Source organism: Perca fluviatilis, chromosome 2 (genome assembly GCF_010015445.1).
Source record: "Perca fluviatilis chromosome 2, GENO_Pfluv_1.0, whole genome shotgun sequence".
In the NCBI taxonomy this organism is placed as follows: Eukaryota; Metazoa; Chordata; class Actinopteri; order Perciformes; family Percidae; genus Perca; species Perca fluviatilis.
In genome coordinates, this window is record NC_053113.1 from 27,270,033 (window position 1) to 27,297,067 (window position 27,035).

General features: G+C 38.8%; 1 protein-coding gene across 5 annotated transcripts in view; it reads left to right on the forward strand.

The window, feature by feature from the left end:
* LOC120545048 (cytoplasmic dynein 2 heavy chain 1) overlaps window positions 1-27,035 on the forward strand; it is a 113,584-nt gene that overhangs the window by 6,087 nt on the left and 80,462 nt on the right. For all 5 annotated transcript variants that reach the window (XM_039779005.1, XM_039779045.1, XM_039779026.1 and 2 more), the window contains 39 exons: window positions 42-217; window positions 550-745; window positions 856-951; window positions 1,063-1,224; window positions 2,375-2,473; window positions 2,832-2,971; window positions 3,835-4,063; window positions 4,690-4,817; window positions 5,235-5,350; window positions 5,587-5,714; window positions 6,311-6,460; window positions 6,669-6,874; window positions 7,269-7,424; window positions 7,549-7,663; window positions 8,308-8,478; window positions 9,207-9,365; window positions 11,503-11,571; window positions 11,816-11,970; window positions 12,384-12,516; window positions 12,610-12,727; window positions 12,925-13,037; window positions 13,435-13,548; window positions 13,677-13,827; window positions 16,118-16,323; window positions 17,489-17,671; window positions 17,891-18,073; window positions 18,446-18,669; window positions 19,035-19,150; window positions 21,114-21,313; window positions 21,490-21,621; window positions 21,856-21,988; window positions 22,216-22,423; window positions 22,531-22,660; window positions 23,076-23,231; window positions 23,442-23,701; window positions 24,669-24,915; window positions 25,172-25,323; window positions 25,476-25,620; window positions 26,196-26,298. In XM_039779005.1, coding sequence (XP_039634939.1) covers window positions 42-217; window positions 550-745; window positions 856-951; window positions 1,063-1,224; window positions 2,375-2,473; window positions 2,832-2,971; window positions 3,835-4,063; window positions 4,690-4,817; window positions 5,235-5,350; window positions 5,587-5,714; window positions 6,311-6,460; window positions 6,669-6,874; window positions 7,269-7,424; window positions 7,549-7,663; window positions 8,308-8,478; window positions 9,207-9,365; window positions 11,503-11,571; window positions 11,816-11,970; window positions 12,384-12,516; window positions 12,610-12,727; window positions 12,925-13,037; window positions 13,435-13,548; window positions 13,677-13,827; window positions 16,118-16,323; window positions 17,489-17,671; window positions 17,891-18,073; window positions 18,446-18,669; window positions 19,035-19,150; window positions 21,114-21,313; window positions 21,490-21,621; window positions 21,856-21,988; window positions 22,216-22,423; window positions 22,531-22,660; window positions 23,076-23,231; window positions 23,442-23,701; window positions 24,669-24,915; window positions 25,172-25,323; window positions 25,476-25,620; window positions 26,196-26,298 — 6,058 coding nt within the window. The remainder of the gene's footprint in view (window positions 1-41; window positions 218-549; window positions 746-855; window positions 952-1,062; window positions 1,225-2,374; window positions 2,474-2,831; window positions 2,972-3,834; window positions 4,064-4,689; window positions 4,818-5,234; window positions 5,351-5,586; window positions 5,715-6,310; window positions 6,461-6,668; window positions 6,875-7,268; window positions 7,425-7,548; window positions 7,664-8,307; window positions 8,479-9,206; window positions 9,366-11,502; window positions 11,572-11,815; window positions 11,971-12,383; window positions 12,517-12,609; window positions 12,728-12,924; window positions 13,038-13,434; window positions 13,549-13,676; window positions 13,828-16,117; window positions 16,324-17,488; window positions 17,672-17,890; window positions 18,074-18,445; window positions 18,670-19,034; window positions 19,151-21,113; window positions 21,314-21,489; window positions 21,622-21,855; window positions 21,989-22,215; window positions 22,424-22,530; window positions 22,661-23,075; window positions 23,232-23,441; window positions 23,702-24,668; window positions 24,916-25,171; window positions 25,324-25,475; window positions 25,621-26,195; window positions 26,299-27,035) is intronic.

The following is a 27,035-nucleotide window of genomic DNA, read 5'->3' on the forward strand; positions in this document are numbered from 1 at the left end:
TTCCCTTTTTTTGTATTCCTTTGCTTGCATTCTTACTTTAGGTTGAGGACTCTGTCCGCATAGCGGAGGCACTGCTTCCAGACCTGTCTGGGTTCAAGGGGTTCCTGCATTTCTGTGATGACCTGCTGGAAGTTCTGAGGGCGTATGAACAGGAACAATTCGAGGACTGGTCAAGAGATTTACTGTCCGGACTGGCTGACCCAAAGTCAGGGATCAGGTTGGAAACACTGCACACTGTGACCTCAACTAACAAGACATCCAAGAAAAGTTCAGAGCAACACTGAATTTCATCTTATTTGCCAATGAAAGCATTCAGGTCAATTTATATGTCACAGTGTCACATGGCACTTGGATGTGTCTTGGATGGCACCAAACATACATTTTCTTCAATAAAATCCTTTTCATTTGTGAATATATATATATACTCTTGTTTTCTGCTGTTGTTCTTTTCGTTTATCATTACCTCATTTTGCACATTGATCAAGGGCTATCAGTTGGAATGGGTGCTGGTTCAAGTGGATCTAATTATAATTCTCTCCCTCTGTATAGTCTCCAGGCCAGTAACTGTGTGATGGACCTGGACCATGTTGATGGCAGGCTAAAGATCCAGTATTCAGACAGGCTGGTCAGTCTGCTCAGGGAGTTCAGACAGCTCTCTGCCCTGGGCTTTCCCATCCCAGCCAAGATACAGCAGGCTGCTAATACTGCAGACAAATTCTACAGACACGCCATTGTCCTAAAACAGGTGAGAGTGTAGTTCAATGTAGGACACACAAATACAGTTTCTTTCCTTTTTTTATTTCTTTTTTAGCTTATCTCAAGCTCATATTGTAACAAAGTGTTACTGCACTGTAGGTGGCCCATTTCTACAACACCATTGACCAGCAGATGATTCCCTCTCAGAGACCTATGATGCTTAGTCTTGCCCTGGCCTTTGAACAGGTCATCAAGGTACTGCGTATTGCTGGAAATTATCGTTTTTACGTTCTATGCCTTACACACTAAAAATTTTGTTAGAATTATTTTTATTTTTCATAAAATTTTTCTGCTTTTCCTTGTCAGAATCCTCGTTCTCAGTCAAAGGAATCGGGCGGTAAACTGCAGATCACCTGGGACAACCCCAAAGAGTTGGAAGTTTACATCGCCAAGCTGCAGTCTGCTGCTGAGAAACTCTCTACAGAGAACAGGAAGTTACGCAAATGGCACACTGACTTCATTGACAAGGTTGTAGCATGCAGTTATGTTTTGACTATATTTTGAGAGCTGGTTTGATGCAAATAAACTAACACTGAACTTAAGTAAAACAAAATTTATAATTTTTTGGAATCGTGTGACAAATTTACACAAAAAACTTATGATAAATGACATTAAAATAGAAAAAGTAAGAGAACTCATATTCCGATGAAAAATTATGTTGGAAGCCACATGTACATCATATTAAGGCCAAAATATCCAAATCAATTACAATATTGCATAAAATCAAATACCTATTAAATCAACGTTCATTGTACACGTTGTATTGTTCCTTCATACTGCCATAAAGTGTGGGGAAACTCTTACAAAACAAACACTGAACCTATATTCATTCTTCAAAAGAGAGCCTTAAGAATTGTAAAAAAAACAACAACAACACTTATAGAGCAGCAACTATCCACTTTTCATTAAACTAAAAGCACTAAAATGTAAAGCTCTTGTTGACTTTAAAACTGCACAAATCATGTACAGGGGGTAGGACCAGAAACTATTTTTTTAACTTCTTCCTACTCCTTTTTGAACATGGGAATTTCTTATGTGAATCACTTACAATAATTTTGGAAGATTGTGCTGAAATGTACATGTTCTTATTTATCTGTTATTTTTTATTTTATTTTATATATATATATATATATATATATATATAGTGTGTATATATAGTGTGTATATATAGTGTGTATATATATATATATATATATAGTGTGTAATATATAGTGTGTATATATATATATATATAGTGTGTATATATAGTGTGTATATATATATAACACACACTCTATATATATATATATATATATATATATATATACACACACTATAATACACACTATATATACACACTATATATATATATATATATATATATATATATATATATATATATATATATATATATATACACACTATATATACACAATATATATATATATATATATATATATATATATAATAGTTAGTTTACTAAATGATTGAATACAGAGGCAGTTAGCAGAGGCAGTTAGCAGAGGCAGTTAGCACTAATTTGAAATTATTTGTTACAGGCACATTAGAATCATAATCCGAGTTTAGTAACTAAAGTCTTGCTGTGTATTTGTTGCACACCTCTGGGTTCATTTCTCAGGTGGTGACACTGATGAATGTGGACCTTCTGAGACATCAGCAGCGGTGGAAGGATGGCCTTCAAGACCTCCGTACTGGCTTTGCCACTCTGGAGGCTCAGGTATTGATTACAGGTTTAGGTGTCTTTGCTACTGGCCTTCATATAATTTAAATCCACCTGTTTGTACTTACATTATTTCTATATTCATTACTATAAACGTGATAGGAGAAAACACCAGGTTACGTGGGAGCACTGTGCTTACTGCGATTATCATTGTAAATAAGCATGATATGAAATTATTTTAGTGCTCAATACTTTTGGAGGGAGAGGGAGGGGATTTATTTTCTCTAGTGTGTAAAATTTCTTATTACACAGAGAGTAAAGTACAGAAAAAAGGTACCGTTGGGTACCGGCAAAAGATTTCAGGTACCGGTCAAAATGTAAACGGTTCCCAACCCTAATGCATGTTTGTGTTTAGGGCTTCAGGTCTGATGACATGCGCGCATGGCGTCAGCACTGGAACCATCAGCTGTACAAGGCTCTTGAACACCAATACCAGACCGGACTGGAAGCTCTGAACAAGAACTTGCCTGAAATACACATAGACCTCACTTTCAAGTCAGTGCACACACTTCCATTAGGTCCAAATTTCTGTCCTACTCTTTGTTTATTCTCTTATTCATTTTCTCAAAAGTGAGTACACCCCTCACATTTTAGTAAATATTTCATTATATCTTTTAATGGGACAACACTGAAGAAATTACACTTTGCTACAATGTAAAGTTTTAAGTGTACAGTTTGTATAACAGTGTAAATGTGCTGTCCCCTCAAAATTACTCAACACAGCCATTAATGTCTAAACCGCTGGCAACAAAAGTGAGTACACCCCTAGAGATTGGCATGGTTTTATTTCAGTTAGCCTAATAGCTGGTTTGATTTGCATTGAGAGATGATTTTATGGAAAGTACCCCATGCCAATCTCTAGGTATGGTGAACGGTATGTGATGATGTGGGGCTATTTTAATTCCAAAGGCCAAGGGAACTGCCTCTATGGGAATTTAACATAGGGGTGTACTCACTTTTGTTGCCAGCGGTTTAGACATTAATGGCTGTGTGTTGAGTTATTTTGAGGGGACAGCACATTTACACTGTTATAAAAGCTGTACACTTAATACTTTACATTGTAGCAAAGTGTAATTTCTTCAGTGTTGTCCCATTAAAAGATATAATGACATATTTACTAAAATGTGAGGGGTGTACTCACTTTTGTGAGATACTGTATGTAGCCTTTCCCCGTTATCTTGAACCACTAGCATCAACTTCTGACTTTATTTCCCAACCCCTTGATTCTCTCATGCCATCATTTCTCTTCTTGCCTGTTTATCTGTGTCTTTCTTTCTCCATCTCTCTCCTACCACATTATTGATTAAATACGTTTTTTAACCTTTTTTTTTCATTTTTGCTCTTCTTTTTGTGAATAGGCAGGGTCGTTTGCAGTTCCGTCCTCCATTTGAGGAAGTGCGAGCACGCTATTTCAGGGAGATGAAGCGGTTCATTTCAATCCCAAACCAGTTCAAAGGGGTCAGTGCCCAGGGGGAGGAACTTATCTTCAGTGTCATGATTGATAGAAATGCCTCCGGGTTCCTCACCATCTTCAGCAAGGCCGAGGACCTCTTTAGCCGTCTGCAGGCTATACAACACAAGTTCAAGGTGCCTGAACAACAAATTATTAGTCAACTGTCCAAAAGCATGTGTGTAATGTTAAGGGAAGTATACCGAGGGTTTTTGTTTGTAGGGTAAATATCACTATACAAAATGAAACTATTAATGAATGAATGCATTGCATTATGTGGTAAGCCTGCTGCTCTTTGTCACTAAAGAGATTTGAGTCTGGACTTAGAGGTCCATGTATTTTACATGAATGTTAACTAATTAACCTTTTTTCACCTTTTGCTTATTGAAGCATTGCAATGAGCCATTGCTGTACTAATTTCTTTGAAAGAATGCAACTTGGATTAGTCATGCTTCTCTATTTATATACTGAGGCCCTGTTGTTTTCATTGTCAGCATTTCCCCGTTTACACTACCCCAATAGAACACTGAGTAGCATAGATATCCTTTCCCTTCTGTCTGCAGCCATGCATATTTAAATCGTAGGGGAAAGCCCTCAGCCCACACCAGACTTCTCTTTTATCTCCCCTTTTCTTTACTTCTGTTTTTATTGAGTCATCTTGTTGTTTTACATGTAGTTTTTGTCAGCTTTGACATAGAAACATGTAAAATTGGGAAATAAGCACTGCACCCAACTGCTTGGGTTCTGTGTGTGTGTGTTGTAGGAGTGGGTGGTGCTGGGCCAGGTTGATTTAGAGAAGTTAGTGGAGAAGCATCTGAACTCTGTGCAAGACTGGGAGAGAAACTTCAAGACCCTGAAAGCCAGTGGGAAGGAGTCAGAACGTCTGCCTAGGTATATATCACACATAATAAACAAAAGTAAACATTACAATACATCTCAATTTAAAAAAAAATTTTAAAACAATGTTTACAATATTTATAGTACTTTTCTAAACTACATATTAATTACAAAACAGTGAAAAAAAAACACGTAATCTGGAAGCCCGAAATTTAACCAGGATGGTCACTATCATCCATTTTAATATCTAAAGGCAGATCACTTCACGAGAGTGAAGCATGGAAAGGTTTGTTTTGGTTCTCCGCTATGATTTAGCTTTTGCTAATGTCACAGAAGTTCTTCTTTAGCCATTTGTACTGTAGCTGACATTTTATTTTTCCTACCAGGATTAATTTTACTTCATTGGTTCACTTCATATACATTTTACAACAAAAGTCACAGGCACTGATCCTCTTCTTCTTCCTCTGTCAGTCAGGAGAAGGTAGACTGTATTACAGTCAACTGTGAGCCAGTAAAAGCTGTAATTGATGACCTGATCCAGAAGCTTTTTGACATGCTGCTCTTATCACTCAGGAAGTCTATACAAGGTAAAAACAGACAACACAATTGTCTTTTTAATTTTGTTTTCACACCTTAACAGCATTAAAATTGTGTTATTAGGGTAATTTACACCAATCACATGCCAAACATTTCAATTTCTTTCTCTGTTCTTGTTTATTTTAATTTTGTTTTTCATTCTTTTGACCCAATGACATCCCCTTGCTCTTACTTTCTCTTTCCTTTTCTGTTTCCTTTGTGTGTGCCATTTCCCTCTTGCTTTCAGTGCACACCCAGGCCATAGACAGTTTTGTTTCAGAGTCAATGGAGGCCTTGTCCAATCGACCAGAGAGCATGGAGGAGATTGGTGCTGCCAGTGGCAAACATAGCCAGATATTAGCCCGCAAACCAGAAGTAAGACAAACACACTCCTCTGGCCAGAAACTTTTTTCTAGCTGTCACGAGCCAAAGCATTAGCAAGAGTTTGTTGTAGCAATCAATGTAATAATAATTAGTACTCCAAGCAATTTCTTTTCTGTGAGGGCCCTGCCCCAGTATCAGCCATAAATAACAGATAACTTCTAAAATAAAATAAAAAATACAGTTAGGTCTGTATAAGGACATCTCCTGCTACCTTTTACCTGGCTGGGTACAGGCTTTTCCGGTGTTACACCGAAATATGTGACCTATCAGAATGTGTTACTGGAGAGCCGGTCTGCCTGCCATAAATCATTTAGTGACTTTGTGGGAAAAATCAAACCCAGTGCAAAGACATTAATAAAAACTATATAAAACAGTTTCAGAAACATTTAAAAGTTCCTCGTAGCTACTTCAATGAACTTTTCATATCATTATATAAATTATGTTGGCCCCTACTGTCAATACCATGACATGCCTGGATTCATAAGGTTATGGGCATTTATGCTGTATGTCCTGTTATATTTCTAATGTTTGACATGAAAGTAAACATGGAAATAAATGAACTAACTATACTGTATGTATGTGTATAGATCCTACCTCAGTTCCAGTGTGCTGAGGAGAAGAACCGCTTGCTGCGAGCAGTGGCTGGGGGCGGTCTGGACTCCCTGTCCTCACTGAGGGCCAAGTGGGACAAATTAGAGCTTGTCATGGAGAGCCACCAGCTCATGATCAAAGATCAAGTAATAGAAACTCACAAATGCGCACATTTTTGATTGTGGTTATAAAACTAAATCTCATTTGTTTTGTAACAGCAGCTTTCTGCTATCTAAAGTCTCTTCTTTTCTCCTGTCTTTATTCTCCTTTGCTCATTTATCCCAATCACCTTATTTTTTGTTTCTGGCTGTGTTCTTGTGCTACTTGCTTTCTCATGTTTTGTTCCTTCCTTAGGTGGAGGTGATGCGAATAAATGCAGCTGGTCGTATCGACGCCTACAGGGCAGATCTGGAGCGGTTTAAAGCCCGCTGGGACCAGCTGAAGCCTAAAGATGAGATGCTTGAGAGAGGTGATCACACTGCCCTTCTTGCGTGCCTCCAGACCATCAGGGACAAGCAGCAAGAGTTCCAGGAGCTAGAGTTTGTGCGCAGTAAACTGCTGTAAGTTCTTTTTAATATGCAGAATTTCTAGTGTTTTCTTTACTGAGAGAGTCAGGGGAACTGATAAGGATGTTTATTGCCTTCATCTTATTCAAACATGCTGTGGTTAGATAAAATGTGGGTATGCTGTGGCCAGAAAATAGCTTACATACATTCATTTGATGGGATTGTTAGTAACTTTACTAAACCTGATGTGATGATAGCCATTTAGACTATAGACAAATTTTTTTTTTTTTTTTTTTTTTTTTAATTTTTTTTTTTTTTTTTTTTTTTTTTTTTTTTTTTTTTTTTTTTCTTTCCCCCCCCCCCCCGGGCCCACAGCAAACCGCCCAAGACTAGAACTTCTATGAAAGCCTCATGTTCACTCTACTCTCCTCTACTCTCCTCTCCTCAGTGAGGACTGTGCCTATTTTGACCTGGGCTCTCCAGATTTCTCTCTGGCAGAAGAGACAAAAAGGGACATGGAGGATTACAGCCAGATGTGGGGTCTGTATGAGGAGTGGCAGCAAGGCTTTACAGAAAAGGCCCAGGAGGACTGGATCACATTCAGGTAGGGGGTTAAGTTTAGGCCTGCTGTAGATGGATTTCAATCTTCTTGATTTGGAACTGTTCTTATTTTTTAAGAAAGTTTCTTTACAGTTGTGTGTTAAATGTATGTTTCTGTTGTTTTACAGGAGTAAGACATACGTGTTTGAGGAATTTCTTTTTACATGGCAGGACAGACTTAGGAAGCTGGAGCAGCCTACTGCTATGTCTGTTAAACTGCAAGGAGAAGTGGACAAATTCAAGGTAGACAGTAGTACAGTTGGTGGAATAACATATAATCATCTTCTTTTAAGTTTGAGTATATTTATTATAGAGTATCAAGACTACAAATCTCAAGCAAGACCCTCAAGCAGGGCTTAGAGTCTACAGTGTTTATTAGACTCAACAATGCACTTTGGACAATATACTGACAATTCAGCTATTCTTAGAGCCTGCAGGGTGTTGAAATGTTAGTCAGAGTAGCATTATAAGAGAATTAATTGAATCACTAAATTCAAGAGGGTTCTTCTTTTGTGGAGCAAACATTTGTTCAAAAATGTCATGGCAACTAGCCTTATGCAATATATGTTGTGCAAGTAAAGACTTTTTGTGTAATTGTACACACACAATAAATCAATGACATGGTCAAATGATCACCAAAATCAAAAGGGTTTATCATGTGGCGACCATAATATGTACAGCAAATGTCATGGTTCTGAATGTATGTTATACAGTAACTATATAAAACAAAAAGAGAACATCATGTTGGAAAAACTGTTGAAGAATGGTGGTGGTTGAAGTATTGTCTTTGAAGCAAGAATTGTTTTGTTCGTAGTCAAATTGTCATTACACATCTTTGGCTAGTTTTTAATACTTTTATTTGAACACTTTTCTATCTGCTTGTCTAGAACATGGTCCCAGTGCTGAAGTATGTGCGTGGGGAGCACTTGTCCCAAGACCATTGGTTGGACATGTTCCGTTTGCTTGGCCTTCCAAGAGGGACAACTTTGGAGAGACTTACCTTTAATGACCTCCTCGGTGTGGCAAATATCATCATAGAAAAGGCCTTGGAGCTCAAGGTATGTGCACACACACTCATGCAAATAGATATACATACTGGGTCATAGCATACACTTCTATAGGGACACACACTTCTATAAATTGTTGATATTTCCTCTCTTTTTAGGTATGGGAGTATGATTGATAAAAAGTATAAATTGTTATGGTTATCAACAACAATGTGACTAGTGCCAGTAGGGGGCAGCAGCAAGTTATACATAGCTCATGTATTAGTACAGGAAAAGCTCATGGCCATATAGGTTTACAGACATATTCACATACAGTATATAATTAAGTTTAGCATGTAGATGAAATCTAAGCATTTTTTGTGTCTTTGAAAAAATGCAAGACAATTTTTTTATCTGCTCTTCTTGCAAACTGAGTCAGAAAACAGTGATATCTTGGACTTAGATACTACCTATCAATCAGGCCTGCTCGGCCAACCCTTTTGTTTTCATTTTGATCTCAGATATTGCTTTTGATGTACAGTACTGTACAATGCAAAAACTTTGTTTACCGTAGTGTTTAGGCCATTAAGTAATGATTTAGAGAGAGAATATCTTCATAGTTTGTTCTTGCTTATTGAAAATTTGACTAAATACTGCACACGGGTGATGCAATGCTAAAAGGTCTTGCTCACCAGCCCAGAGGAGTTATACAGGTGGATCTTTTAGGATGCTTTGTACTGGTTTTATAAAAGGTATATAAAGTGGTGTGTGTATGTGTTTGTGCCCTTGATTCCATTTAGGACCTAAACAGTCGTGCTCAGGCAGAGGTGACGATCAGAGAAGCACTGAGGGAGCTGGATTTATGGGGAGCTGCAGCTACCTTCAGCCTCACCGAGTACACGGACAGTAGCAGCCGCACTCTCACCCTCATCAAGGACTGGAAGGATATAGTCAACCAGGTAGACACAGAGGCACATCGCAACTAACAAATATGGATATGTATAAACACTAAACACACTTGTGCATTATGTCACACTGAGTCAGGGTTAGTCGTAGGCCCTAAAGCTTAGTCAGGATAGTAAATTACAGTTTATTGTATCTGGTTATAGTTTTATTAGCCGAACTTTAGCTATAACCGACTTATACAAAGCAAATAGCATCCACCCAAATGAGTTGATGAAATGTTTTAATTCATTCTACATCCCCACTAACTGCTCTGAGCCTGCCTGACATCCCTGCAACCAAGGGATTCCTCAACATCTGCCTACTGTTTTGATTAACTGCCAAAAATCTTTTAGCTTTTTTACACCAAATACTACTTTTTTAATATCCCTGACATCTGTAGTAACTGGTAACATGATTGCCTTTCTGCACATGGCTCCTCTGTGATAAGAAATCTCATCCCTATTCAGCCTGATCCTGATTTGTTCTACTGTAGTAAATTAATCTTTTCTCTGTCAAGATTTGATTGTTATTTAAATAAACTGGACTTTTTCTTGATGATTGAATCCAGGCTGGCCCCTAGATATAAATATATATATAAATATAAATATAAATATAAATATAAATATATATATATATATATATATATATATGACATATGATATATATATATATATATATATATATATATATATATATATATATATATATATATATATATATATATATATATATATATATGAGAACGTGTGACACAGGATGTCACACGTTCCAGGATGTGACTGATTTAAGGTATTAGTTCTAGATAACTTGACCAAGTTGTTTATTCATAGGATGGGGAAGCTGAAAGCGATGGTCACAGCCTTGGTTATCTAATGAGAGAATGCTGTAAAGTTGAATGCAGGCCGAGAAAGACTCACTTAAATGTTCACTTTGATGCACTAAAAAATGTACGAAGCAATGTAACACAGCAGTTAAATGTGAGCTCTCAACATACCCATGATTTTATTGGACAGAAATACAAATAACTCTGTTTTGCTTTTCTGATTTAAGCGCTGTGACAGAGGTCATTACATTTTTGTGAAGTTTCACATTATTTCACCGATAACAACAACACCCCAGTCCAGAATCCTTGCTGGAGACCATGGTCTAGTTGAAGCACTTCTTCTGCTCTCTTGACATTGCCCCAGACACATACTTTAAGGAAGTTGTTGCACACAGTTTCTGTTCTTGCTCAATTTAAATATGCGGTTGTTGAACCCATTTTGAAGAAACCCTCTCTTGATGCAACAACAGTCCTGATTTAGCTTTCCTGTTTTGTACATTAGGACATACTGTATGTACTTTTTGTGAAATTTTAGTCATGATTCAGAACTGGTCATGATGCAGAGATCACTTTACACAATATTACTGGGGCAGCTGACACTGATCAGTCCTCTATTTTAGTTATTTTTGATAATGGAATGAGGGAACATGTCCTGCTGATTTAGCTACTATCTTTACACTGGCTACCTTTTGAGTTTTAGAATTGATTTTAAGGCGCTGCTTCTACTTAACACTTCTAACACGCATCTGTGCCTGGTCCCTAAGTATATTTCCTTCCTAGACATATGTGAGCGTGTGGGTGGCTTGTGGACCACAAGATGGTCTGATATGGTAAAATGTAAAAATATAGTGATACAGATAATACAGAAACCGATTATAGCCGGATTACTGAATGATGTACTGTATTTCTTTATGGGGGATGCCTCTTACATGTTTGGTATGTATTTATACTGTATATAAATGTATTTGAAGTTATCTCTAACTCTTTACCTTTTGTCTAGTAACGGTGTGAGCCAAAACGCTTGGCTTTGACTCAGCATAATGCTGTTTAATAAGATAGTAAACAAATATAAAGTCTACATGCATAGCAAGGGTTTTAAAAACATTCCATCTTTTCAGAAAGGCTCCTTCAGCTGTTTCTCCCATTGTCTCACTATTTTTTTTGATAATCATTATTTCAGGCAGGTCAATTAAAGTGACCACTAGGTAGATAGACTTAGAAGGCACGTAACTGTCTTCAGGAAAAAACAGGCATATCTACTCTCACCATTAAATGAAACGTTAAGGATTAGCAAACATTGGCTTTATCACAACTCTGTGCCCATCCAGGTGGGAGATAACCGCTGTCTGCTGCAGTCTCTGAAAGACTCTCCCTACTACCGCAGCTTCCAAGACAAGGTCAGGTCAAAGAATCTATGCATACACTTTTATACTCATTAAGTGCTTCATTTATATTTTGGAAAAAGTAAATCTCCCCAGACACATAGTTTATTAAACATACAGCATGTGTTTACTCAGTGAAATGAACTGCTCTAGTCTTGTATTGTTGCATATTATTTGTGGTTCAACATTATATCAATATTTACATATCCTAATAAAGAGCACTAACCCATGTTACTTTTTTTACTCTGTGTATGTCCAGGTCAGTCTGTGGGAGGTTCGTCTATCAGACTTAGACGAGTACCTGCTTAGTCTGAATGCCATCCAGAGGCGTTGGGTTTATCTGGAGCCCATTTTTGGACGAGGGGCGTTGCCCCGAGAGGAGGCCCGCTTTAAACGCGTTGATGAAGATTTCAGGTACTGTGTGTGTGTTTGTGTGACGGTATCACACCAGCAGAGACCAAGAGATTGCAAGCACACTAGTCCCAGAAATTCCCTGTCTGAAATGAAGCACCATCCATCGGATGTGAATATATACACCCTCAAATTGAAGCTTAAAGTTGGCATTTAAACCTCAGTCATTGACCATATCCACTGCTATACCGATCTCCTAAACCAGTGGTCATTTTCTTTCTTGCTGCACAGCACATATGTTTTGATGTACTATTCATTTTTTGTTTAACTTTCAGGTTTATTATGGCTGATATTCAGTATAACACTAGGACCGAGTGTCTTTTGCTGGGATAAATGGACAAGTATAATTTGTATTACAGGCAGAATGTGTTTTATGCACATTCAGGAACAAAACACTTTCTCCATATGTGTAACAGGTCTATAATGTCAGACATTCAGAGAGACAACCGAGTTGTTTCTCTGAGCTCGAGGGCTGGCATCAGAAACTCCCTGGTCACCATACTGGATCAGCTGCAGCGCTGCCAGAAGTCACTTAATGAGTTCCTGGAGGTACACGCATGTGCATTTTTGTGTGCAAAGACCACATATGTAAAACATGAGTGGTAAGCATCACAACTTTTGTATTGTGTGTGGTTGTCGCAGGAGAAACGCTCTGCCTTCCCACGGTTCTATTTCATAGGAGATGATGATCTGCTAGAGATTCTTGGTCAGGCAACCAACCCAACTGTCATCCAGTCACACCTCAAGAAACTCTTTGCGGGTAAGAAAAATCAGTTTTGTTCTATTCTGTTTTCTTTTTTTCCTTATGTTGTGCTCTTCTCTGCTTTTCCGTTATGTTACCGTTTGCTTTGCTCTTCTCTTTTCCTCGTTTCCTTTGCAACACAGCATATTCCGTGCTGAATTCCGTACAGTGAATGCAATCTGTCTGTTAATTAATCCACGTATTAATCTGTGCAGGTATCCACAGTGTTCAATTTGATGAGCAGTGCCAGCACATTGTCGCCATGTGTTCTTTGGAGGGAGAAATAGTGCCACTCAGAAACATCATACGCATCTCCAGCCTTGTGGAGGTAAAGCTGCTGTGCAGATTGTTGTGTGAATGATTTACAACAATTATAATATACTGTTGTAAATGTAAAGTACAATTGATTGGACACTTTCCAGTTTAGCGTGTGTGTTATAGTGTGTTTAAAAACATTGCATATTGTATTCATTTTTTAATGAAGCGTTGATAACTATCCCCATTTACCTGCCTGGGAACTAGGGTCTTTTAGCAAAATCTCTGAATAATGTATCAGATTTCAAGTATTGACATTAATGTTTATTATAGGATGTTTCTTGTCGAATAAACTTTTAAAATAAATAAAATATAATACTTTTTTTATATTACCTCATTTAAGAGTTGTACTCACTGTTTTTTGTTATACATGTTTGTGGCTGTGTGTAAACTGTTTTCCATCTTTCTAGGTGTGGCTAAGTCAGCTCTCTGTGGAAATGAAGGAGACCCTGAAGCACCTACTGTATGAATGTCTGTCAGCAGGGAAGAAAGGGGAAGTGGATCCCTCACACTACCCATCACAGGTACACACCACCTTTCTACAACCCACAATACTTTGTTCAAGTTGAGATTCAAGACCACATATGTCAGCAATTTGTGACCCAGGATGTGAAAAAATGTAATTGTCTGAACTTTCTTATTTTTGGTGTAGATTCTGTGTCTGGCTGAGCAAATCCAGTTTACTGAAGATGTGGAAAGAGCTCTAAAAGAGCAAAGTTTGCAGCAGCTGGAGCTGGAGCTCAAAGCCAAATTAGAACACTACACTACGGTGGACACTAGCTCTGACGATCACGCTAACACAGGTAGTTCTGTCTGTGTTTGTGTGTATGCATTGGTGAATGTATGTGTGTCTTCTCAGACTGGTGTAACTTCAATGTACTGACTTTAAAGAAACATTTTGTAATTGTGTGGATCTGTCTTGACCTTTGTTTGCACCACCCAGAGAGAATATGCATGTTTGTGTTAACTCCCATCTTTTTAGTGCATACAACACCCTCTTACCTTATTCTTAAATTTATTCAGCCATATACTGTATCTCCCTGCCCTGGTAATGAACTAAATTCCGATTATTATCTGGGATGTCATTCAAAATTGAGAGGATAAAACAACTTCTAATGAGAGACCAATACAAACCCAGACAGGAGAAGCTGAGAGAAGCAATGCAATACCTTGTGTGATGTTTTTTGTTCATTAAATCTTTAGACATATTTGTAGCATGCCAAATGATGCTCAGGATGTTGTCCCTTTCTCTTACTGTACCCTCATTTGTTTCTGCTTTTTTTTTGGTTGCTGATCACATTCCTGATAATATTAACCTTCCCAAAATGCCATACTCTATAAACACTTGGCACTTGCCATTTGCATTTTGTTCCACTATCAGACTCCCTCTTGTGTTGTTCATGATTGAGGTCTGATCAAAATCTTGGGTTGTTACTTCGGACTGAGAGATTAATGCCGAATGACTGCTCTTGTATGAATCTCCTGATAGCCAGTCAGACACAAAAGGCTGCAGAGTACCCTTTAAAGCTGCAATTGCAGTAGCTGGCAGGCTAATGTAATGTCTTGGGCTGAATATGTGGCTAAATAAAACATGACTGCTGAGTTTTTTCACAGAATTTTAATTTGTAAAAAGGACTTTAATTTAAATCAGAGTTTCTTATTCATGCGTGAGATGAAAAGCTCCTCCATAATCCCGGTAGAGGCATCATTTCACAGTACATTGCTGCCAATTTCCAAATTTCTGTGTCATTTGAAAATGTATTTATGAAAACTGTTACTGGAGCAGTTACATTTTTCTGGACATAATTGTAAAATACCAAATATTTCAGCACAGGACTATGATGGACGTTATTATATTTGCAGAAAATATGGTTCACCCTGTGACTTTCTTGCATTTAAAACTCTACCATCCGCACTTGAAATAGAACCCATTTCCATGATAACATCTCATTAAATTACTGGCTCCTTTAAAACAACCAGGTAGGCTGAAGAGGCTTCGGAGTGGCAGTACTGATTAAAGTAACTCAAGTAATGGCAAGAAGGATAATCTAATTACCCAGTCTACATTAATGGGCCATAAACCCGGATGGGGAGTGGTAGTGATCTCCCCTTTGGCACAGAGACAAGACAAGATGGTGTTCATTTGGCACCATATTTTTCATGCATCTGTGGCTAGGCTACACTTATGCATTCCTACACACAAGGAATTCCTAGCCCCTACGTGGTACATAACAATTGGACCCACTATAATTTAGAATATGAAATCCCAACTTCAGAGATGTAAATGTAGAAAAGTAATCCACAGTGAAGATGTATGATTCAAAGATCTTCTATGTAAGATACTTTTGAAACTACTGTTTTTGTTTTTGGGGTTGTTGCTGGAAAAGTTCTGTTGATCATACTTTATATGGGCCATTAAATTAGTAATTTTATGTATCCATATTTCTGTAGTGTGTAAAGCGCTTTGAGGAGACTAGAAAAGCTCCATATAAATGCAGTCCATTTACAATTTATTCTCAAACTACACAGGGTACTAAATAATTAGGGCCAATAACTTGGGCTCAAGCCTCAAGTGCATATTTCTATTATATGACTTTCTTAATTGTGAGCGGTCCCGATTCTACTCACCAATAAATACAATTCTGCATTTTTACTTTAAACAGCTTTCGTTACAACTGACAAAACCTACTACTTTATTATAACAAATCCATTGCCATTCTGTATCCTTACAATGAATGCCTACCATCTATTTCCAGCAATGCAGCAAAAAAGGTGCCAGGTGGGGTTACTGAATGACCACTAAGTAGATGTTAATAAGATTCTTACATATTTATTCAATTATTAGAATATAATTAATCGAGACAGAGAAAATGACATTACTGAGATCTGATATTGGATTTTGATGATTTGATGATACAAAAGTTTGTGTTTACTCCTGTGTATATGTATCATTTTTTTATTGCAAATGCCAAATAAGTTTGACCTTTTTGAATGCTGTATGTGACTTTTACAAATACCATCCACATTTATAATCAAGTATGTTATTTGCATAACTTGACAAATCCTGATATGCATGCATGTCTTCCTGTACAGAGTCCAGTGTCCTGCAGCTGAAGCTGAAGGCTTTGATCCTGGATATTATTCACAACATCAGCGTTGTAAAGCAACTTAACCAGGCAGAGGTTACCAGCCCTGATGCCTGGGCCTGGAAGAAGCAGCTTCGCGTCTACATGGGAACAGACAAATGTTGCCTCATACATATGGTGGATGCACAATTCAGCTATACATATGAATACCAGGTGTGTTAGTATGTAGATATCAGTTGGATACACTCTTTTTTTGTTATGACCAAATGAACGCTCCAAAACACACACTTTATTAGACACTTCTTTCCTGATCATCCAGCATTATAAAATCAAAAGATAGAGTCCAAAGTGGTAATTTAATATTCTTACTTAGTATTCAATCTTCAATGACTTGAAAGGAAGGTAAGCAACACACATTTGCAACTTATTGTAAGGTGAAAAATATGTGTAATTAGAAAATGTGTATTTATTTCTTGATAAATAATAATTATTATTTATGATAATTGTTTATTTATCACCTGAATGGGATCAATTCATTCTTTGTAGATTGACTTTCTAATTAGTTGTCTCACATTCATAATTCACATTTCAGCCACCTGTAACATGGTCAAATACTGTACATGCAATCAATATTTTCTTACTGCAATTAATCAACAAATGTGAAGAAAAAGTGCTCATGCATGCTTGTCTATTTTGCCAAAATAGTGCATACCATAGTCAAGTTGTAGTACCACAAAATGTAGTATCAGGCACCCATACACATGTGTACATGCCTGAGTTATAGATAGTTCTGGGCATCAGTGTTGCGTGACAAGTGAGGCACTTGAAAAGACAAGAAAAGAATTTGCTGGTTATGTCTTTTCAAGGCCTCCGCTGATGGTACCACAATCCCTAAAATAATAAAAAAAAAAACATTAAAAAAGGATGAACAGGTTTCAGTAGTGAATTAAAATTTTACAGGAATTTGAATGCTTTAAGACATTGCCACCTTGTTACTCATTCAGGGTCTCACACAAAAAAGTTTTATGTTCCAGGAATATAGTTGTACTTATTATTTTTTTTGCACTGTTTTTATGCAGAGATGAGGAGCACTGAAGATACCTTACTTTATTTTCCCTCTGCAATCCCTTTAAAATAACACAAGCTTGACTCAGTCTCACTAATATTCATTTTATTTGCCTGCTCTTTATTTGTTTTTCATTCCTTCCTCTCTTAATCCATCATTTGTCTTTATCCTCTGCTGACTTCTTTCCCCTCTTTCTTGTGCCCCTACACCCTCACTTGCTATATCTTTACTCCTGTCTGGCTATCTCACTGTGTTTCTGTCTCTTTTTTTATCGGTCACTGCCTTCTCAACCCTATCTCTCCGGTCTTCCAGGGGAATGCGGCTAAGCTGGTACACACTCCACTGACTGATAAGTGCTACCTGACTCTGACCCAGGCCATGAAGATGGGACTTGGGGGAAACCCCTATGGGCCCGCTGGCACAGGCAAGACTGAGTCGGTCAAAGCCCTGGGGGGGCTGTTCGGACGCCAAGTGCTGGTGTTCAACTGTGATGAGGTATTAAGATGCTCCAAAAGAGTATGTGACGGGTTTAACACGTCAGCCCAAACTTTCAAGTATTAGTAATAATTATTCTGACATACATATGATGAGAACATATGCCTGGTATGCCAATGTGCACTGCATACATCTGATTATTCAAGTTGTGACCACACAGAAAACAAGACTGGTAATTGAGAACAACTACCAATGAAAATGCATCCGTCTGTTTTTTAGGGTATCGATGTGAAGTCAATGGGACGAATCTTTGTGGGCTTGGTGAAGTGTGGAGCATGGGGCTGCTTTGACGAGTTTAACCGCTTAGAGGAGGCGGTATTGTCTGCAGTTTCAATGCAGATTCAGGCCATTCAAGACTCCCTTAAACATCACAAGAACACATGTGAACTGCTGGGGAAGGAGGTAAGAAAATAAGAAAAGATGCAGACAAACTCATTAATGTTTCCAAGTTCTGAAGCCAGAAAAGAATTACTTACTATTTCTCAAGCCCGCTTTTTGCACCTAATTCTCAATTATTATATCTTTCTGTTTAATTCACTGGCTTGTACTATATATACATGCATACTTAGACACACAGTGCAAGGTTTTAACTTTAAGCTTCAGTCCTTGCCTTTTTGTGAAATCAGTCTGTCAATTAATCAGTTATTTATTCATCCATAGTGGAAAAGTTGGTTGGGTCGTTAATTATCAAGCAATTGATGAAACTGCATTCGTGCTCGTATACAACACATATTAATGAGGATAATGTTTCCTTCTTCTCCCGTTGTCATCCAGGTGGAATTGAACCCAAACTCTGGGGTCTTCATCACATTAAACCCGGCAGGAAAAGGATACGGAGGCAGACAGAAGCTTCCAGACAACCTAAAGCAGCTGTTCAGGCCTGTGGCCATGAGCAGGCCAGACAATGAGCTCATTGCTGAGGTCATCCTCTACTCTGAGGGCTTCAAAAACGGAGAAATGCTGGGACGCAAACTGGTTGCAATTTTTAACCTGGCCAGGTAGAAATTGTTTAGTTGAGTCTTTTCGGTTTGAGTTGAGGTTGGATGTAGTAAGAATATAAGATTTATTACATTGTCCATAAACCTAGTACCAACTATACATTATGTATGTGACCTGTGTTACCTATCTGGTCTTTATGTCTGTGTGGTTCACAAAGTGGTGTTTTTTGGGTTCCAAACCGAATTATGCTGTGGGTGTTGAATTTATTTGAAATTATTTACACTGCCACTACAGTCGATTGTAATATATTGATTTTGTGGATATGTTATCCTCTACCTCCCGCCCCTTAGCACTACAACCAATACTACAGTCAATTTAGAGTGTGGGAATTTGTGTGAAAATATGCTTTTATGTTTGTGTCCAGGGAGCTGTTGACTCCCCAGCAGCACTATGATTGGGGTTTGCGTGCTCTGAAGACGGTGCTAAAGGCCTGTGGCAGTCTCCTGCAGCAACAGAGGAGGAGTCAAGACAAGGACAAGAGTAAGACCCCTTCTGGCTATTTTTTTTTTTTTCAGGTAACATTTTTCTGTGAGGCCTTTCAATAGTGGAGAGTGACAAGAAAGTTAGGAGGAAGAGAATTTATTCATGCTTCGTAGGTGGAAAAAACAATAAGTCCATGAAGTAACACAATCTTTACAAAAGACTCAATGGCCATTTTACATGCAGCAGTGGTTCAAATCAAAAGATGTCTACGTGTGATTTTTCTCATATTCACATATTCATTGTTTAACAGAACAGTCAAACTGACTGTACTACAATATATTGACATAGCTAATAATGCACCTTCAATGTATTGGTTTAGTTTAAAGGTTTCAATACAATTTCCTCCCCCACAAAAAGTCAACAGTCTAAAAGCGTACTTTTTGGTCATTTGGTGAAAGTGTCTCTAATATGTGTCCCCTGGTTGCACTGATAGTAAGCTTCTGACCTCAGAAATAGAAAGCTGAGAAAAAGGATAAGATGATAGTGAAAATGCAGGTGGTTTGGAAATGCTTATGCTGCAGTTTGAGAAACACTATGCATGAGTGTACTTGAACATCAAAAGGCTTTATTGACCAGCACTCCTCTCTGTACACCGGCTGTCCTTGCCCTCTAAATCCTCTAATACAGACACGCCATCAATTGACACTTAGTCCATATGTCTCCCCTTAAAAAACTTTCTTCCCTTTGGTTTTTCGCTTGTCTGTACTTTTTTCCTTCTTCTTTCTGTCCTTACCATAGACTGTATAATATTAATGGACAATGCATCCGGTTTGGCGAAGTGCTGCGAATGCGGAAGTGCCTTAAACCTGCTTTCTGTCTGAATTCCAGCAGGGGGCGACGCATGCAGTTGCAAAAGGAGGTTGGTTACTGTAGAAGTCTATGAGAAAGTCTATTGCTCACTTGATTTATTACCTCAGTAAACATCTTCATAAAGAGTTTATGGTCTCAATCGCTAGTTTTAAGTCTTCTGCAACACAGAATATGTTCATTTTTTGAATTATGGTCTCATTGATTTTAAAATCGGCGATAAAGCGGGGGGGTTTAGGGCGTGGCTATGATGTGATTGCCAGTGGAAGTGTGTAACGTAATGTAGAGTGTAAGCAGCTCCTCCCTCACTCCTCCCTCTCGTCTAAAATCGTCACATCCGCCACCAGGATGACTGCACCCGTAACGGCAAACTCGACGACGGTTAGCAGATCTCCACAAACCAATGGGTGACGTCACATATGGGCTGTCCATTAATATACAGTCTATGGTCCTTACCAAACACTTTGCCAGAGTTCAGTTGTTTACCTCTTCAGTGCCTATTTCTCCACCTCCTTCTGACCTCTTGGTAGCTCTCTTTGATTCCTGGCTGTCGATGCTGCTCTCATCTCACTTGTTCTCGCTCGCTGCACTCTATTTCCCACCCCCATCTCCCCTTTCATGTGGCAGTTTTTCACTTCAATACTCGCCCATATCTCTCGCTTAATTTTCCTCTGCCTTTTCTTTAACACATCCCTTTCTCTCTTTCATATGCCCCCTTTTATTTTTTCCAACACACACCAACCCATACACATCTTGGATGTACATACACACGCAGCACCTGTCTGTCGATGAGTCCCCAAGGTTTTCTTCTGTTTGTCTCTGTGTGTAGTCTGGCCAAGTGTTCCTCTCTGCAACACATTTGTTCCTGCAGGGGAGGCCAGCATCTTTGGAGAAAAGAACAACAGTATTGACAAACTCTTAAATCATGACAGGCTTGGGTAATTAGCAGTTTTATAACAGGGTGCATGTGCAAGAGCAAAAGAATAATGACTGGACATGTTAATTGTCATAACCTTGTGATTTTCTCCATAAACCCTGTGTTGTATTTATTTGATTCTCTTTTAGCATATAGTAATTTTGCACAACTATAAAGCAAGTATTTTTTACATGCCTATCCTATTTAAAGAAATCAATCATTTTCATCTACATGCAGTTCAGGAGAGTAGTCTGGTGGTGCAGGCATTGAGACTGAACACCATGTCCAAGCTGACATTTTCCGATTGCTCCCGGTTTGATGCTCTCGTCAGAGACGTCTTCTCTGGGGTTAATTTCACCGATGTGGAAGACCAGATACTAATGCATGCACTGGAACAAGTCTACAAGGAGGCACAACTTGAACTTATACCCAGCCAGGTGTGTGTATGAAGACATTGATTTATTAGCCAAATAGACACATATTATTATCATGATGATACATGACATACACACTATTCTGCAAAAAGTCTTTAACATTAACAGAGACAACAGTTGGATAGTTTGTTAGAAAGGTGGTGAAAACATTGTTGATTAATTCATTTTCCTCTGCGTAGCTAAAAAAGGCATTGGAGCTGAATGAACAGCTGAGACAACGCATGGGCGTAGTCGTCGTAGGGCCAAGCGGAGCAGGCAAGTCTACACTCTGGAGGATGCTTAGGGCTGCTCTCAGCAAGACAGGCAAAGTGGTGAGTAAGAGACAAACCGCATACCTGGATTTTCATTCATCGAGACATACTGTTTATTAAACCTAATTCATTATAAAACATACTATAATATATTCAAAATGCTGTAAATTTACATTTTGTAAGGCTTAGGCTTCAAAATGATTTAGCATATGAAGGATTATGAAAAAAAAGCATGTATTTGAGAGTTTATGGGTCAGTTAAAAAAAATTGTGACTTAATGCTGTATTTTTGTAGGTGAAGCAGTACACAATGAATCCTAAGGCCATGCCCAGGCAGCAGCTGCTGGGACATATAGACATGGACACCAGAGAATGGGCTGATGGCGTACTCACACATAGTGCCAGGAATGTGGTCAGAGAACCACAGGGTAAGAAAGAGAGACACCACTCAAATGTTGCAAATAGGTCATTGATAGTCTGTCTTGCTTAACAAGACTTTTGATAACTTGGATGAAGTCTACATTAACTGGAAAAGTTAAATTAGACCACTACACTTTACAATGATTAGATACAGTAAGCCTAAACATTTGTTATAATCTGCACTGTATGTATTGAGGTTGATGTACTAGATTATATATGTAATTGTGTTTTCTAGGGGTGAGCTCATGGATTGTGTGCGACGGTGACATCGACCCAGAGTGGATTGAGAGTCTGAACTCTGTGCTTGATGATAATCGGCTGTTAACCATGCCTAGTGGAGAACGCATCCAGTTTGGACCCAATGTTAACTTCCTGTTTGAGACTCACGACCTTAGCTGTGCCTCACCAGCCACCATATCCCGCATGGGAATGATCTTTCTCAGGTCAGTCAGCCTATGCAGACAGGGTTTTAAGTGTACCAAATTCCATCTATTGTAACTATCTTGTCTCACTGTTTTTACCTCCCCTTTTTCCCCACTTATAACTTTAGCGATGAGGACATTGATGTGGGTGCCTTAGTTAAGTCGTGGTTAAGGGGTCAGCCAGAGGAATGTTGCAGTAATCTAGAAAACTGGCTGGGAGACTACTTTCAACGAGCCCTGGACTGGGTCCTCAAACAGGTAACCTTTGTCCTATCTTACTTCTACACACTGGCTCAAAAAAAGTCCAACTGTGTCATTGTGCTGAATTAAACACACTTTCTGACATGCACACACTGCATGCACTCAACAACATGTAGCAATGTTTTCTGTGTATGTCAACACATGGCCATATTGGTGACCCAAATATAAGACTTTTTGAATAAATGACGTCTTCATATACTGACCAATGTTCATTATATTGGATTTAATTGCTGACATTATAAGAGTGTGATGAATTCACAAAAATCAGCAGGCTTTAGTTACCAGGTCCTGTTTAGTTAAGTAACACTTACATAGTGTTTTTCTCTTGTTTTCACCCCATTTATTCCAAAATATTTGTTGATTTTTTATTCAAACTTGTATATCCCCTTCTTTTCTTCTCTGCTTTCATCAGAATGACTTTGTGGTGGAGACTAGTCTAGTGGGTACAGTGTTCAATGGTCTTTCACACCTCAATGGTGTGACAGAGAGAGGTCAGTTCATCGTTGGTCTTCTAAGGGGTTTGGGAGGAAACCTTAACCTCAAAACAAGACAGGAGTTTTCCAAAGAGGTGAGGACCCCTGTGTGTTTTTTACACGGGCAGCGGGTGACCGTAAGAATAGTTTAGTTTTAGATTTGAAAAAAAAATTATTCATGTCTCAAACTTAAATACCTGTACAGTAAGTCTACAGTAAGTACAGTCTTCTTAGCTGTAACTGATGAAAAATGTTGTAATGCCACTACACAGAAAGATATCTAATATTTCTTTGTACTTCTGTAGCTGCTGAGCTGGGCCAGGGAAAGCCCTCCAGACACCAAAAAACCACTTGATACCTACTATGACTATGACAGGGGCCATCTAGCAGCCTATACATTCCATCGTCCCGAGGGTCTCTCACTGGAACAGCTCTCTCATACACACACACTACCTGTTATTGAGACTCCAGACATGCAGAGAGGTCTGCACTGCTTCTCCCCGTGGCTCACCGCTCAGCACAGGCAGCCCTTCATGGTGGTAGGGCCAGAGGGCTGCGGAAAAGGGTAATTACACACAAGCAGAGATGCATGCATGCACACTTTCTATATTATGTATATGGGGACATATACATACATACATACATACATACATACATACATACATACATACATACATAATCATAAAGATTGCACAAAAACTCAAAAACAATGTTTGCATTATGGATTGTGAGGCAGAGGCACTCAAATGTGGACACTTAAAATGGTACAAGCACACAGTCACTAACATCAAGGCTTCTTTTATTCAAGACTTGAACTTTTGTGTAAAAGCGTTGACAAGTCAGAATAAGGATCAGATCTGTGTGTGTGTGTGTGTGTGTGTGTGTGTGTGTGTGTGTGTGTGTGTGTGTGTGTGTGTGTGTGTGTGTGTGTGTGTGTGTGTGTGGTGTATGTGCTCAGGCTTGTGTATGTGTACACAGAGTCGTTGCCTCAGAAATAATTGCTTCCCTCCCCAGGGGTTTGATGAACAAGGGTCACTTAGTTTGCCTTTTACACTTCACTTGAGTCTCACTCAATGTCTCCTTTTCTCGTCCTCTTGTCTTGCCTCACTTTGGCTGAAAAGTCACTGTGCCATTGAGACACTGGGTTTGTCAGCTTACTCTTCTGATAAAAGACCATCTAATTAATTTACACACAAATTCACTGGTCTGGCTGTACATGCACGTGAATGCACAATTTATTTTCCAATTATTTTCTCTCTTTGTTTGCGCCCTCTCAAAATGTCTCTCTTTGCCTTTGGGTTTGTTCTGACAAACATTGTTCTCTAGATCCCAATAATAACTAAAGCACTAACACTCATTTCTTCCTCTCATCATTTCATGTGGTCCTGGCACCATCCCAAACATAAATGAGATGTATAAGATTCACAACATGTATTGATTTAGCTGAAGTTGTTAGACCCTGTCTGGCCACACCTTCTAAAAAGTGCCTGTGTGTTTCTTGACCTTTTTTGTATTTATTGTCTTCTGTCTAGCATGCTCCTGCGCTACGCCTTTTCTCGTCTGCGTTCCACCCAAGTTGCCGTGGTTCACTGCAGTGCCCAGACCTCATCACGCCATGTCCTACAAAAGCTCGGTCAGACCTGCCTGTTGCTCAGCTCAAACACCGGTCGAGTCTTTAGACCCAAAGACTGTGAGAACCTGGTGCTCTACTTAAAAGACATCAACCTACCTAAACCTGACAAATGGGGGACCAGCAACCTCACTGCCTTCCTGCAACAGGTAGAAATGATCCATGAAAAAGGCATACAGATAAGCGAACAAATTAGTAAATGGAGGGGAAAAAAGAAGATTATGACACTGATTCCTAGCACATCAGTGAGGGTTCAGGGCTGTTTCATATATAATCAAACGTACTTGGAGTCTCTCTTACAGACGTTTTGAGCCCTTTAATAAATGCATTTTTTCTCTCAAGTGTCCTATTTCTTCCACCTTATTAATTCCATTTGTCATCTCTTTCTCTCTGTCTTTCCTCCAGGTTTTGACATATAAGGGATTCTATGATGAAAATCTGGACTGGGTGAGTCTTGAGAACATCCAGGTGGTGGCCTCCATGTCAACAGGGGGTGCTGTAGGGAGCCATTCGCTCACCTCCCGCTTCTCATCTATAGTTCGCGTTTGCACTATAGAGTAAGTATGTTGCAAATGTACTTTACACTTTACATATTGCCAAACAGCGTGCAATTACAAATGTATTTACATGCATGCTTTCTAAATTTACTTTCTCTATTTTTATTTTCCTACACCCATCTGTTTCTCTGCCTCTTTGCCTCTGCCTTTAGCTATCCAGACAGGGAGCAGCTGCAGACTATCTACTCAGCATACCTGCAGCCAGTTCTCCAGCATAGCTTGGGCAGCCAGGCATCCTGGGCCAGCACAGGGAAAACACACCAGCTGGCTGGGTCTCTTGTGCAGCTCTATGAACAGGTATTGACTTGGAGAAGGTTTTATTCTTGTTCACATTTTTATTTGTAGCAATATAGTCTTGCCTGAGATATTTAAAGCATAAACATTAGCTTATCTGGTTCCTTAATTTAACTTCATGAAGTTACTGTGTATCACACTTAATTAAAGTCACAAATGTCACATAATTAATTATGTGACATTTTCAAGTGATAATTGGATACATTTGTTTGTTGTCTATCAGGGAGTCTCTTCCAGCAAAGGTTGTACTGTATGTAAAGGTTGGGTGACAGGGCAAACATTTCTAAGCTGTTGGTATATTGCCGTTTTTCAGCAAAACGACAATATACCACTAAATTACAAAGACATTTAACAGAACCTAGACCCATGTGATGTGGCGATCTGCAGGAGAACTGTTTCATTTTATCTAGGAAATTGTACAGGCAATCAGTAAATGAAGCCCCATATGGCTACTTTCAAATTGCAACTATGGATGGCACACAGATTGTGCTTTTACAGATTAAATATAATAATTGCCTTTTATGCCAGTGATTACATATGTATGTATCATCTATCTTCCTGTGTATTTTTAATCTCAGGTGAAAGCCAAGTTTACAGTGGATGACCACAGCCACTACCTATTTACCCCCTGTATCCTCACAGAATGGGTCCTCAGCCTGCTGCGATATGACCTTACTGCAGGTAACCAAACACACTTGCAAGAATGCACACATGTTAATATGTATAAGACTGATGTAATAACCAGGGAAACTTAAACCTTCTCTAAGTTAAGGAACCAGTAATAACCTTTATTGGGACAGAGGCACTGCAGTATGCAAACAAAAACTGAAAGTTGGATTGAATGAAACCACTTATTTTCTACAAATTCTCCTCACAGTTCTTACATAATTTTGCTGCCGCTGAGGAACATAAAGCATTAATAACTCTGTCAGTTTTTATGCAATAATCATATGTGGCTTAGTTTCTTGTCAGTATTCTTTTAGCTCAGAGCTACTGTCTCCAACTCTCACCTTTTTCTTCATTCAATCTCTCCTCTCTTCTCTCTCTCCTAAATTCCTCTCTGTCACTCGTCTCCGTCCCCCTCTTTTATCACCCTCTCCCTTTGCTGTCCTTTCAACTTTTCCTCTGTCACTCTTTCTCTCCTTCTGCAATGTGTTCCTGCTGTGATAGTGAGTCCAATCATTTATTTTAATTAAACACATCAGCAGACAAACTTCTCTTTTCCTATGCTCATCATTTTTTAACTTGCTCTTGCTTCTTCCTCCCTCTTTTCCCCTCTTGCTGCTTACCTTCTTTTTGGTATGTAAAAAAAACCTCTCTTCATCCTTATTCTGTAAATGTGATGTTGTATTTGGTGAGTCTGAGTGTGCATGTGATCTCTAGAAACCCAAGCACCTAAACAGTAGGACACAGTTAGC